The sequence below is a fragment of the Suncus etruscus genome, chromosome 16, assembly GCF_024139225.1.
Source record: "Suncus etruscus isolate mSunEtr1 chromosome 16, mSunEtr1.pri.cur, whole genome shotgun sequence".
NCBI classification, from domain to species: domain Eukaryota; kingdom Metazoa; phylum Chordata; class Mammalia; order Eulipotyphla; family Soricidae; genus Suncus; species Suncus etruscus.
In genome coordinates, this window is record NC_064863.1 from 29499488 (window position 1) to 29515527 (window position 16040).

The following is a 16040-nucleotide window of genomic DNA, read 5'->3' on the forward strand; positions in this document are numbered from 1 at the left end:
AAATTTATCAGCCCTTTCTTGAATAGTTAATGAATATAACAGGATCTCTCTTTTGGTAACAATGTATGCTACTAATATTGTATATCTGAATTTTTATTTTATTAGTTGAGGTGGCCTCAAAGAACACAATAATTCAAAATATGTTGTACACAGAATTTAAAAATAAGTTCAAAGAAGATAATAATAGTTAAGCAATAAAATATTACTTGAAATTTTGGAAGATATTATGAAACACATTTGACAGGCCAAAAAGCTTATGAAAAAAATGCTCCACATCACTAATAATCAGGGAGATGCAAATTAAAACAACAATGAGGTATCATCTTACAGCACAGAGACTGACACACATCACAAAAAAAAAAAAAAAAAAAAAAGAACATCTAGTGCTGGCCTGGATATGAGAAGAAAGGAGCTTTTATTCACTGCTAAGAGGAAAACTGTTTAGTCCAGTCTTTCTGGAATAAAAATCTGAAGAAGTATTGGAAATTGAGCTACCATATATCCCAGCAATACCACTTCTAGGATTATACCCTGGAACACAAAACTATAATACCAGGTAATGCCCTCTACACTCCTATGTTCATTACAGTGCTACTTAAAATAGACAAAAATGAGAAACAATTCAGGCGTCCAACAACAAATGAGTGGCTAAAAACTTGTGGTAACCTACACAATGAAATACTGTGCAGCTGTTAAGATAAATTAAGTCATGAAATTTGCCTGTACCTGGATGGACATGGAGGTTAAGAATTGGCTGTAGTGGCCTTTGGTTCAACTGAGTACTACTTAATAGGATTTGCAAAACAATCTCTCTTAGGGGCCTGAGCAATAGTACACCAGGTATAGTGCTTGCTTCACACTCAGCCAACCAGGGTTCAATTTCCAGAACCAGGGGCCAGAGAGATAACAAAGTGGTAGAGCATTTGCCTTGCAAGTGAATGCACGTGGCCTACCCAGGACGGACAGTAGTTCGATTTTAGGCATCCGAGCCCTGCCAGAAGAGATTTTCGAGTAACCCTTGCCGGCTGTGGCCCCCAAACAAAACAAACAAACAAAACACAACAACAAAAAATTCCCAAAACCTAATATGGCTCACCAAAACCTCCATGGGTAATTCTTAAGCACAGAGCCAGAAGTAACCCCTGAGCATAGACAAGTGGTGTCAAAAAATTAAAACCAAAGAAACAACAAAACAAAACTCTCCTAATTGTGTATAGGCTTGTATTAGTTCAAGACACTTTATTTAAAAAAAAAAAGAATGACTTTCAGCTTAAATAGTAAGTTGGTCAACCATGAAAACTTAGACAGAAACATTATAATATTTTTTCAATTGAATACCCCTTTTTAGATTAGACTTAAATCATTTTAGATTAGACTTAAACCAACTGATGACAGTTTGTTACATCTTTCCTCCTAGCACAGATAATAAATAGATATGTATTTAAATATTTTCAAATAAATAAAATAAGCAAAATAGAAAGCAGTTGAGTTTTAATTGAGTTTAAATCTCAAACAAAATTATCTATTCAGGTAGTGAAAATAAAAAAAATTTAGTCAGTGCTGAAGTGTTAAGACAACTGAAAGAACAAAAAATCAGAATTGTTTGTTATAAAATATGCATTACTGGAAAACTTCACAGAATAATAATTCAAAGGTTAAAAGAAACAAGGAAAAGTATATATTTCTATGAACATTTCTTATTGAATCCTCATTTTTAGACTCCACTTCATGTAATTTAGAAGAGATGCCATGGGATGATGTGGCCAATTTAGTGCGGCAGTTAATTATTGTCAGATAGTGCAGACTGTTTTAACTTTGGTACCAGTGTCCATTGAGACCATGCCCTCCAGTGCTTGGGGAAGTGCTTCATAACATTTATAAATAACATGTAGTGCTTTGCAGGCCTAGCATGTGAGTTTATACATACACCCCAATGTCAAAGATACATGCGCTTTTAAGAATGGTTGGAAATACACACACATATATAGAATGATTATACCTAAAAAGTAGATGCAATGATTTAAAAAAACAATTTTATAAGAAATATTTTTTTCAAATATAAATCTAGGAGGCTCTACAAAAATATTACTGTAAGAAAGCTTTTCGGTGTTCAGCGAATACAAATGCAATTTTCTTAAATTTTATATTGCCAGAAAATATCCCTAATCTTTAGACATTCTTATGTATCACATGTTCAGATATTGATATTTTTTGTTCAAGATACATCTATACAACAAGTTATCAAAATAATAAACAGAAAGGGAAATAGTTTCACATAGTTTCCCTTATGGACCTTTGAACAAGATTTCAAGTCTGGGAAATGACTACACAATGTTAGACAGATGTTTACATAAACTCTACAGGATTCATTTTATTGATAGTACTTCTTTTGTTTAGTTTTTTTTCTTTACCCATAAACAAAGAAAAACTATACTTTTGAAATCCTGTAGAGCATTATGAATACTTCCTCAAGTGTTGTATCTACCTGCCCTCTTCTTATTAAATTGTTAGTGCACACTTTCTTTTAAAAAATGCTATTTCAAACAACTAGACTAACTTTTTACTGTTTTGATGTACTTTTACTCCCTAGGGATAGCAATATCCAGAAGTATAGAAGAAAGTTTTGAAAATTGTGAACCAAGAAAGCTCTGCAGGGTATGTGGACAGAGGAACTAAGTGACTCCTATTTATTCTTTGTCCCTAGTATACATGCCCTGTGTAGTCACAGAGGGACCTATTAGTAGAGAGATGCACTTTCTCTTTTTTGCAGTTCTACTGGAATCTGTTAACTGCATGCTGAAGGGCTCTGAAGTTATTTTTTTTTATTTTACCAAACTTTGCTTCTGCCATATCTACTTTAACCATTTTTTAGCAGTTAGTCATTTGAGGCACTGTTCTCTTCAGAAATTCAGATTGCTTATTGTGAATGAAAATATCTCTCACATGTAGTATTTATTAATGTATAAGGGTATCTGCCCCAACGCCCAGTTACAAATGGTATTAGCTGGGACTTTTGTGTCAAATATGTGATTTAGTGTGAGAAAATATAGCAACACATAATATTAAAATTACTGAGCCAATTGAATGAGAGTGAAAATATCATAATTACTGTAGAATATAGTTACCTTTAATTTTAAAAAATATTCAAGAAAGTTGTACTTATTAACTAGTATCAATAATGATGACTATCTTTAATTTGTCTCCATACACAGAAAGTATAAAAAGAGACAGTATTTATCAATACAAGTTGACCTAATCTTGAGATATATAGATGTCTTTAGTTTAGAATTCAAATCAAATAATAAATTATTATCGTTATGTAAGAATTGAATTTTTGGATTAATCAGTGACTGAAGCATTTAGTCAGCTGGTAGAGCTTTTGCCTAGGAAGAGACCCACCAAGTTTGACCCCCAGGTTTTATCTGCAGTATCTCATGCAGCCCCTTAAGAATCAATAGGAGTAATTTCCTTTGTGCAGAGCCAAGATTCACTCTAAGTAACTTCAACTCTATTACCCAAAATGAAAAAAATATGTTACCAGGGACAAAGGGAAGAGTAATATTACTCAACAAAGACTTTTGAAGGATCCAAGAACACCATCAAAAAAGGTTTTTTTATTTTATTGTGTTGAAATGCATGAGTCATTAGGAAATACATAGCAAATTAATTTCATATTATTTGGTTTGTTTCTAAAGTAATACCATTTTAAATATTAACGGAAATATTAGCAAAAATAGGAATCTAAAAATACCAGCTGACTAGAAATCACCTATATGTAAGAGCTAGAAAAAAATAGGCAAGTATTGTGATAACATGCGTGAAAGAAAACAGTAGTATGAATACAGTCATGTTAGCAGAGTGAGGTACAATATAATATATAAAATTGTTAATGTGTCAATTCTTGTCATAGTATTTTGCCATTTTTGGAATGTTAATCATACAGAGAAGACAGTGGACGTCCATTGACTTATTTTTTTCTCTTGGAAACAGCCTTGCTAAAATGTTACAGTATTTGTCCCTTATTGTTCAATTGTCTACTCAAATATCTGATCATAATTATTTTTCTATTTTGTTTGGGGGACACACTTAGTGATGCTCAGGGGCTACTTCTAGCTCTGCACTCAGAAATTGCTACTGGCAGGCTCAGGGGACCATACTTTACCATATGGAACCTAGGTCTGCTGCATGCAAAGCAAAGCTCTACCTGTTATGCTACTGCTCTGGCTTTTTTTTTTTAAATATCATTTTATTTTTTAATAAATTTTAAAGTGACCAAAGTGAACCACAAATTGTTCACAGTAATATTTAATGTACATAGTGACAACGAACCAAGGCAATTCCCACCACCATTTATATCACTTTATGCCACGGCATAGGGAGTTCAGTCCACCAGATGTATCTTCAGATTTTCCTGGTGAGGCAAACTCAAATAACCCCCATGGGGTTCCTCAAAAGACCCACTGTGGGCCCCTTCATTCCTCTGCGTGGATGGTTGAAGAATTTCCAAAGAGATGCTTGGCATTATATTTTCGGTCATTTGGCTATCTCTCCTTAGTAAATCTCAGGCAAAATTGTGGCCTCTAACAAATAATTTAGCTAGAAATTCCAGCACCAAAGATTACAAGAAAACCCCTCATAATAGACCCAGCTCAGTGAAGATCAAGTTTCTAGATATTTCCTACTTTTTTCTAACCTTTGTTTTGCATTTGAGGTTGATAATTAAAAACTGCTCTGAGTGTTCCCCTTCCTTTTGCAATTAACTTTGCCTTGTTAAGTTAAACATCCTTCTCGACACCCGTGACTGGCTTACCCCTATAAATACCCCTGTTTAAATAAACTGGTTATTCATTCTTGCCAGATGTATTGACCCTACATACTTTGTGTGTGGTCATCATATTAATGACATTATCCCGTTCGGCCTCTCGTGCTCCCGCTTTCTTCTCGTGAATGAATCCACCCCACAAGAATTGCTGAGACACAGGACGTCTGCAGCAACTTCATTCATTCTTTATCTTATCACTTCCTTTTCTGCTATTCTCTTTAAATATTTTTCATCAATTCGTTGTATAACGGAATATTTTGTTTGCTTGTGTTATGTTTTAGTAAAAACCAGTCCCTGGCAAAGGGCAAGTTATATAAGCACAGAAGAGAAGGATAAGTGAACAGATTTGCCAGAATACATACACTCATCTCCAAAATTGGAAAGTTTCAAAGGCCATGCACAATTAGTGACAGTTTCTTATGTAATGTGTCTGAAACACACTTTAGAGTGAAAATGGTTTTTTTTGGACGTTCAATGAATTAAAAAACAAACAAAGCAGTCAAACATACTACCAATAAAACAATAGAATATGAGAGTAGAAATTAGAACAATAAAATCAGAAATGTCAGAGCTGAAAATATCAATTGATTGGTGAAATGAAAAGTTCATTGTAAGGCCTGACAAAGTAACAGCTGTTAAGGACAAAATTAGTGACCTCAAAGTGAAATGCAGATAATATGCAAACAAAATTAAGGTTAAATACCTCAATGTAAATATCTATATAAGAAGAGAGCTTTGAGAATAATTAGAAGGAAACCAACATTAGAATCATTAGGGTCCATTAGAATAATGAGGAGCCAGCAAAATATTTCAAACAACTTCTAATATACTTTAAATAAGACTTTGAGAGCACAATATTATGAAGAGTTTTTAATACCACTCATTCACCTTTCAGCGAGGATCCGACTAAATCTCAATAAGGAAATATTTTCTTTGAAGCAAGAAATGGTAGAGGGGTTATATATATATATATATATATATATATATATATAGAGAGAGAGAGAGAGAGAGAGAGAGAGAGAGAAAATAAATAGAGATATATCTAACTATCTATAGATCTATATCTATATCTATATACCTATATATAGATCTCTATATATACATGTGTATATGTATATATATTGCTTTCACCAACCCAAAGCCAATCATACACTCTTCTCTAATGCACATGGGGCATTTTACAGAATAGATCACATAATGGGACACGGAATATACTTAAACTATGTCAAGAGAATAAAATATATACAATTATCTTATCATACCACTAAGCACTACAAATAGAAGTTAACCACAAACAAAAATGGATAAATAAAACCAACACCTAGAAACAAAATAGCTCATTACTGAAAAAACCATGGATCATCCAAGAAATCAAGAGGACATAAAAAAAATTCCTGAAATCAAATGAGAATGAGGATATAAACTTCTAGAAGAAATCAACAAAACTACTTTTAAAAGAAATTCAGATGATCCAAAAGCATATAAAACTGCTCCACATATTTAATCATCAGAGTGATGCAAATCATCAACAACAAGTCATCTCATATCTCAGTGATAAGAACACATCAAAATGAGCAAGAAAAATAGGTGTTAGCATGGATACAAGAAAAGGGGACTCTCATTCACTTCTGGTAGAAATGTAGACTTGTCTAAATTATTAATTAAACTATATGGCTATTCCTCAAAAACTTGAAAAACAATTTTCATATTATTGAACAATTCCACTCATAGGAATATAACTTGGGTCCCAAAAAAAACACAAAGAAGAAAAACCCTCTGGTTCTCTGTTTATTGCAGCACTATTCACAATAGCCGGAATCTAGAAACAATTCAAGTGCCAAAGAACTGATGAGTATATTGAGTTTATGGAACACAATATAATACTATGATATTGTTAAAAATTAAGTCATGAAAATTTCTTATTCATAAATAGACATGAAATATACATAGTAAAATGAGTCAGAGAGAGATGGATACTCACTTTGGGCTATAATCAATTAATAATGAGTATAATTTTCAAAGACAATACTAATGATAGCATGAGGGATGATGCATTTGTAACAGAAAAGGGATCACTATATAATAATAGTTGGAAATGATCACTCTGACAAGGGTGCTGAAAGGAAAGTATTATAAATGATACATTTTCAGTAACATTACAATGCCTATAATAAAAAAATGAGGGAGAGAGAATGAGAGAGACAGAAATACAGAGAGAGAGAGTGAGTGAGAGAGATAGAGACACAGAGAGAGAGACAGAGAACCTGACTTATAGGCAGGCTAGGGGCTAAGAGGGAAGGGAGCAATATTAGGAAAATGGTAATAGGAAGTGAACATTGTTAAAAAGATAGGTGTTAGGACATTGCATGACAGAAACTTAACTACCAAGAACATTTTAATATTGCGTCTCATTGCTATTTAGTTTAAAAGAATGGAGAAAAGAGCCAATCCTCAGTAGTTAATATAAAGTCAGAAAGTATGTTTAAAATGTTTAAAATTATTTAACATTATTTTTCAATTAGATGTTATTAATTTTAATTCCTAAGCAAGATTTTTTTCTTGTCCTCACATAATTTATGGATCATTACAATATCACTTAAATGTAAAATTATATTTTATTTATAATGCAGTATAATTAAAATGATCAAACACAGTAAACTGCTAGATTTATGCTTTCTGATATTTGTGCACTTGAGTTTTATTTGCTTTAATAATAAAAGGCATTCTACAACAGCTTGCTAAGTAATTTAAGATAAAAAGTATAAATATCTATTTTATAAGTTGGTTCACCAAATAGTTATGAGACATTGGTAGTATTTTTCTAATTCTATAGATGCTATGTTATGGCATGGACTAATATGAGCTATATAAATACATCAGAGTGATAGTATTATTTTAATGTTTCATGAATAATAATATTTGTCTGGAAGCCTTTTAAATGATAAGTATTAACTTTGAATCTTTGTTAAGTGGCTAAGAGAAAGTGAATATAACAATAATATACCATGGCAAATTATTTAATAAAACAAGAACGTTATGAACATGCTTTTTAGCATTTTTTAAATTTAAAAACAATTCATGTAGTATGATAGGAACAGACTTTGTATATGTACTATAGCTAATACATATGAATGTAATAATTCAGGCATTTCATGGCACTGTTCTATATAGTATTATATTGTTGAAGATTTGAATTGTATTTAAGAATGTAAAGTCAGTATTTACAGAAAATCTCGGAAAAAAATAAAAGAAGAAAAGGCTTAAACTCTACTTTTGTTTTCCTTATTGCTTGCAGTAGTTACTTGATAAATATTGTTTAATATCTATGGCAATTTAAATGAGAAGCTGCACCTATTTTAAAAAAATATAAAAGCTGGAGAAATAGTAAAGCAGAAAGGGAACATGATTTTATTTGGTTTTGATCCCCAGTATTCATTAGCATAGAGTCAGTAGGCCTGAGCATGCCTGGGCTGGGCCTTACCCAAAAAGGAATAAAGCTATAAATATAATGTTAGACTATAAAATAAAACTAAAATAATATAATAATAATAAAAGAATAATGATAACAACAACAACAACAACAACAACAATAATAATAATAGCTCAGGAAATGGAGAGCTGGTAAAAAGGCTATAAAGTTCTTTTTTCATGTTGAAGTCCTGAGTCCCTTTTCTACTTCATGATATCTGGGCACTACAAGATGTAATTTTATCCCAAATTAAATTAACTGAATGTTTCTAGTATAATACTAAGTAACCTAATATTTAATGATTAAGTTTCAAATATTTTCTTGAGTATAGAAAATTATGAGTGATTGTTTTGACTTTGTCATTTCAGGTTCCTTAGAATGAAAATTTATGCATATTTATATAAATCTTACTATAAAAATCCTATTTATGTGATTGAAAAATTTTACAAAAGATTATTTTCCTTACCTTGTTAATACTAAACAAACAAATTTTCCTACCCTAAAAACTTTCTTAACTATGTGCCTTAAATATTTTCTGTGAAAAAATTAAAACTCACTTTGACCACAATAAAATAATACTTATAAGAATAAAGGGCATTATTCAATTTATAAACTTCTTTTTAATGCACAATTTTCTTAACTATTCTTATATATTTACCACTTATATATTACTTTCTCCATGCTTTTTTATTTTATCAAAAACTGTTTTAATTAATAGCTTATATTGTTATGTATGTTTGCTTAGATGATTCAGTTAATAGTTTGGCTTTCTTAAGCAAACAATATATTAATTTAAATTTATCAAATTAATTACTAATGGATATTAATCATCATCCTGTATTTACATGGTCATTCTGAATATTCAAAAAATTTTTAATAATTTTAAAATAAGGCTATACAATCAAATGTTTATAAAAATCATTGAAGCCAAAATAAGCAACACAAAATACATAGATTACTTAATGGGAAAGAACTCAGAACTGTATAAAAATACAAAAATCTGTGCTAAATAACTATAAGTTCATAAATAAAGCTAGTGCTTCTGATAATTTTTAAAAGTTACATTATTTCAAAATTATAAACAAAATTTATATCATTATACATACAATTACATATAATTATTTTATTGTATATTAAAATGATATAAAACCATGATATTTACAATAATTATATACAAATAAATTATGTGTTAATATGAAAACTATATTACATATAAGTATATATTATATCAAATGTATAGAATTACAATATTATATTATTAAAAGTCACTTTATTTAAAAAAATAAAATAAAAATAAAATTTATTGAAAAGAAAGGCATAGAACAGTATCCAGGCACCTATGATATGAATTTTTAAATGTTAGAAGGATAATAAAGAAATAAGTAAAATAATATGTATAAACCACCAAGGGAAATAAAGTTTGAGGAATAAAGAATAACATCAAAAGTTTCCAAAGAAAAGCTATTATATGCTTTCAAACCACCATACTTAACTGTCTGTAGGGTATCTCAAGCTGAATATCCTGCTGACACTTAAAATTCAACATGTCTATATCCAAGCTCATTATTTTCTCTCTGTTCTCATCACTGTCAATACCATCATACTTAGGACTTACCAGGCGATGAAGTATATAGTCTTATTTAATTTTTGTCCTTAGTCAGCCATATCCCATCTATCAAAAAACTTCTTAAAAAGAATTTTTTCAAATCCAATGCCTATTTTCAGTTATTAAAATCTGAACACCTTACCATGTCATAACTACTCCACAGTTATGACTGCAAAATGCTACTGCTATTAAACATAACCTTTTATAAAATAAAATAATTCAATCCATTATATTTGAAGCACAAATGTTGTTTTAAACTACATCTGTAATAAACATAAATAATTATGTTAAATGCTATTAAATATCAATTAAATAAAATCATTTAAAATTACTTTTTGCATAATTTGCACATTTTTCGAAATTTTCAACTACCTAACTGAATAGTGATAACAATCATTTGTATCTCCTATCTTAACTTTCCTGTCTGAGTAGCAAACCCAGAAGGGGAGGAAAAAAATACAGTTGATTCAAGACCCTTCTAAATTCTTTTTAGGGACTGAAGTGATTTTACAGTGGGTAAGACACTTACTTCATATGTGCTTACTGGATTAGATTCTAGGCATTTCATATTGTTTCCTGTGCCTAGCCAGGAGTGATTGCTGAAATCAGAGCCAGGAGTATTCCCTGATCATAGACTCCAAAACAAAAACAAAACAAAATACCTAAAAACAAAAACAAAAACAACCCTGAAACCTCTTTAATACTTATCATATAATTTAGACACAAATATTTTATTTGCCATTAGAAAGAAAAATTTAGATCTAACTTAACAAAACATATATTTTATGCTCGAGATATAGATTCAATTATGTGCTCTGAGTATATATATATATATATGTGTGTGTGTGTATGTATATATGTGTGTATGTATATATATATATATCATGGGATATATGTAGGATTAAAGAGCCTTCATGTTTTCAATGGTGTACTTTTACAAAAATTAAACTAAAGTTAGTTTTCTGTGAATCTTTTGTATTTAATAATTCCAAGTCATCTGCTAAATCTTTTTCCAAATAAAATCTATTATCTTCATAAACAGTAAGCTTCATAATATTTACTCCCTTTATCTTATCATTTTCATATTTTGCTTTTTTTGCCCATACCTGGAGGCCTTTATAATATTTCTCTATAATATCCTTATCTCTGCCTATTGGATCATCTACGACTTTCCAGGTGGGGCGCTCTTGAGAACCTAATAAATAGTTGCCAACTGAGAGGCTCAGGGTCTTTGGGGGCAGCTAGCTGGCAGGGTCTGGATTTGTGTAGCTGCTAGCAGGCTGACAACGGATTCTGCGTCCGACCTTCTCTCCTTTTTACCCTCCTGTCTGTGTGGATTATTTGCCACAGATAAATGTTACCAGGATTGCATCCCCATCCTAGGCAATAGGGAAATGGGAATCTCTCCCTTTCTGGGAGATCTTTGAGTATCTATCATCTACCAGTCTAGGAGAGAATATAACTCTACAAAATTTTAATCAACACCTGGTGATGCTCAGGGGTTACTCCTGGGTTGGCATTCAGGCCTTTTTCTAGGTGCCATTTGGGGACAATATTGAATGCTAGGTATTGAATGCTGGTCTGTCACTTAAAAGGATACGAGGAAATTTCCCTACCGACTGTGCTATCTATCCAGGACCTTTTTTTCTCTTTTAAATATCATGGACACTAGGAAACCAAATGTCTTTGACTCATCAGATAGTTCCCTTTTTTTAAACTTTTATTTTTTGGGGTCCACATCCAGGAATAAGAAGCACACTGTGCTGAATATTGAACCCTTGACTCATGCCTGAAAAACATGAAATCCAGTCCATTGAATTACAATTACTGCTCAAATTTAATTAGCTTACTAATAAAGAAATGCAATTTCCCCAATAGTGCAACTCTTCATGAATACTGTCACTAAAAGCAACACCTCCCAAAGGATGACATAGAATACTGTAAACATTCTTATTTTTCTCAGTAGAATATATCTTGGATTCTTATCTCATCTTTTTTTATTATTTATAGCTATATTTTATAACTATAATCATTGTTTAAAATTTATTTAAGCACCATTTTTACAAAATTGTTCATTATTGGGTTTCAGTCACACATTGTAATACCATCTTTTATCAGTGCATACTCCTGTCACAGATGTCTCCCATTTCCCTCTCAATACACACCCCTTCCTTTATTGATAGTGTATTTATATTATTATTAATAAAAGAGTGCCTTGCTTATTAGTTTTTCTACTTTCAGCACTAAGTTCTTGTCAAGACTGATCAGTTCCATCTATCATTGTTCTAGTCGATTCTTCTCTACTCTAGCTACACTCACCAGTTCTTGTGAGGAGCTTTCACCCTGAACTGGACCTCCTAACCTTTGTCTCTATTGTCTCTGGGTACTGTTATCTCGTATCCCTTGTTTTTATTATATCCCACAAGTAAGTTTATTTTATGTCTATTCTTTTAAATTAGACTTTTTTTACATAACTTATTTCAATAATAAAGTACTCCCCTGCTCCTAATTTGTAATAAAAGACCATTTCTCAAACTTGCATTACTTATATTGTATTTTTAAATCAAGATCTATTGTTGATATAATTGATATATAATCTCCCATTTTTAAATGCACAATTTAATTTTAGTATATTCAGAGTTGTATGATAATTATACTTATCTAATTTGAGAACATTCACATTAGAACAGGAAGCTTGTGCCTTTTTAGTACTTTCTTCCTCTTATTCCCTATTGCATTTTCTACATGGATTAGTATATAATATATTCTTTTTAAATTTAGATGATGTAAAGTATGTTTTGTCTTATAATTCATTAATCTTATAATTTTATGTTTTCTTGAAAGTAAAGTATTGAATATTGAGTATTTAATATCACAATTATGTCAAATAATATATAGTCTTTGATCTCTAAGTATGTACTTCCTGTGTCTTACAGAACGTTCTTAGGACTTGCAGAAAGTTTCTAGTTTTATGGTTCATTCTAGACTTTACATATTTTCAATATAAATATATTTTGTTTCTAGAAAATTTTTTCTTGTTATATAGAATTAATATTAATGCAAACATATTTTAATAAAATTTTATTAATATTTTATTGCTTTATCTTTATCAACTTTTCTTTAATATAAATTTTTATTTTGATCATAATGGCTTACATATTGTTGACAATAATATTTTAGGTACATATTTACATAAAATCAGGGGGGATTCCCATCGCCAAATTGTCATCCCTACGCCTCCGTTTCTATCCTACCTCCCTTTTCCTTTTCCCTCACCCCAGGGCGGCTAGAATATGTGGTCCCCTCTGTATCTAACCCACTACTTAGTAGTCTTGCACCTGTTTGGTCCTGATGCCTCCCTTATTTCCCCCTCTATCTGGAGTCAGGACTAGCTAGTTCAAGTTGCGTGGTTTTGTTTGAAGGAGAAAAAAGCAATAAACTGGGGTAAGAGTCTAATACCCCGAAAATGGGCGGAGTCCTTCTAAAGGCTCTCATCATCACTCTGGGAGATGGAGAAAAAGTAGGTGAAACACTCCACTAGTACCAAAAGAAGTGTCAAATATCCAGTGAGGGCTCCAGCTATTTCGATAAGCACCACACAGAGCAGACAAAACAACAAAACAAACAAGTAGAAAAAAAATAAAACAAAAACAGACAAACAAAAATCACGCCATGGTCTTGAATTAAGAAACATGGCATAGCACATAACGAAGAGAAGAAAGGAAGAGAAAAAAAAATAAAAAAAATAAGTATAATTGGGGACTACACTTTCAATAATCACACCCAAACAGAGAAATCGACCAAATAGATTGGTAAATCAAAAATAATAATAACAATAATAAATGAAGGTACTATATATATTTATATCAAAAAAATAACCAAGGTTTTGTGCTTTTTGTAATTTTTGTTTTTTTTCCTTCCTGCACTGGCACAGTAAATATTGGGGTCATTCGAAAAAGAATTCACTTGGCCTAAGAGATATGGGATTTCTCCGTCCATGGAGCATACTGTCCATGGGATCAACTCTAGACATTGCTCAGGATCCTTTACTTTCCCGTTGGTGTTCTTTTTTTTTTCTTTGTTTTTTTTTCCTTTGGTGTGTGGAAGACTTCTGCTCTGTGTTTAGAGGTCTCAGTATCTGTACAGATCCTGAGGTGGGACTTATGATGAAGTCAGTCTTTGTGGTTCTAGAGGTTCTGTTACCTCAGTGTCATTTTAACCCATCTTCTGTGGTTGATGATCTGGGTCTTTGCACTGAGCCTAGGGTGGCACCTAGGATAGCGTCTTTCTTTGTGCTCCCAAAAGCCCCATTCCGTTACAGTTGTCTCTGCCGGATCTTTGGGGCTGGGGATCATGATTCTTGTGCAGGTCATAGTTCAAACCCTAAACTAGGGCTTATTTATTGGTCCCAAGATGTATACAGTCTGGTCGTGAATCAAGCAGCCAGTCAATCTGTAAATCCGATCTTGGGTTTTTGTCCTACCAAAGGGACGCCAAGACTTCTGGTTTTGTCCTTGTCGTTAGTTGGTAAGGTAGGCTAATCTGCTCTAAGGTCAAAATGATCGCATTTTCCCCGTTGTCAGGATATCATGTTAGAGGTGGGCCTTGTTGTTGGTCTCGTCGTATTAAGGCCGTCCTGGATGGAGTTTGTTTCCTGCAGCTGTTGTGGAGAGCTGTGCCGTTTCTATGTCGGAGATCCAGGGTTCAAGGCTGGATGAATGGTATCTAATCACCTGAGGTCTAATTTGATTCCACATGACATATTTTCAAGGCAGGAGATATCCCTATATTTTAAATAACTATGAGTTCCTATCTCTAGTAGATAAGAGCTCTCTTTTTTTTTTTTTCCTATTTACAGGGATGTTTTTATTCTTTAAAGGGGATCTTAAGCATCTTTTAAAAGTGTGAGCTACAAATAGGCTATATCCTTAAAGAATAAAAGGAAGTATGAGATAGTTATCCAATATTGCCAAAAGTGGTTATAGAACTAACCGAAGGACACCAGCAGCACTCTGCTAACAGTCTTTTTGTAGCAGTCTCCTCCCTTGAAGCTAACATCTTAGGGCCTACTTTGCTACCAGCCAAACATGTACTCCATTGCTTTGGATACGAGACTTTCATCTTTTTTGGGCGTCTGTCTGTCAGAAACAACCTGATAGTCACTAGTAGAAGCTTTGTATGCTGTAGCAAGAGGCCGCATGGTGGTGATCCTGGGAGTGCTTCCACACTGAGTTGGGGTGCCTAAGGTTTTTATTGGTGGTGTAAAGGGTAGAGATGGAGATGACAGAGTACACTGGTCACCATTTTCCATAACACTTTTGTCTATACATGGTTTTACACCAATCATAATGGACTCTCCAAAAATCCTCCCATCTTTACTTAAAGCTTTCCGGGCCTGCAACTTAGATTGATAACGAATATGCATCCAATTCCCTGTGTTCGACATCACATGTTTTAAGATATTCCCATATTGTGCAAATTGTAGTAATATATACGAAGCAGATGCCTGAGGAAACCCAAACACAGTGACCCAAGTGTCATCCAGGTGATCTTCTGAAGTCAGAGCATCTCCTTGAGTATAAAAAGGATCCAGTTGGGCAGGAGATAGCGTCGTCTTTCGTGGCTGACCAATATTAGCCGGACTAAATATACTTTGTCCTGTCCCAGGCGTAGTTGTCGTAACTCCAACAAGAGGACTCTGCATTACTGAAATATTAGGCTGTCTTCTTGACGTTAAAGGTGTTGATCCAAGTCCTGGGCTAGAAATGTCATCATAAATACTTCTGACTGGTGGGGCTCCACTTTTATCTTTATGCGCTGGTACAACTGGTTGTGGTGGGGATGCACCTGCAAGTAAAGGCGATCTCATCTCCATTACTCCCACTGAAGAGCCACTAATTGGTCGAGGCTGTGGAGTGACTGGAGCTGGCAAATCTCTTTTATTTTTTTTTTTAAATGTAAAATTTCCCCTTTACTTAGTGTGCCTTTGTAGGGGGAAGTGGTCTACATTATAATGTCTGTGTATTCGTGGGTGGACTGATGGGATAACAGCCACAGGTCACCTACCAAAAAACGAAGAAAAAAAAAAGGGGGGGGGATTGAAACTGTATGTGCTCACAAATATATATGAAGGACAAACATTT

General features: G+C 32.7%; 1 protein-coding gene across 1 annotated transcript; it reads right to left on the reverse strand.

The window, feature by feature from the left end:
- Positions 1-14749: 14749 nt before the first annotated feature.
- Positions 14750-15826, reverse strand: LOC126032483 (nucleoporin NUP35). Its single transcript, XM_049790173.1, has one exon. It carries the CDS (start codon positions 15770-15772, stop codon positions 14972-14974), a length of 801 nt encoding a protein of 266 aa, XP_049646130.1. The 5' UTR covers positions 15773-15826; the 3' UTR covers positions 14750-14971.
- Positions 15827-16040: the final 214 nt, after the last annotated feature.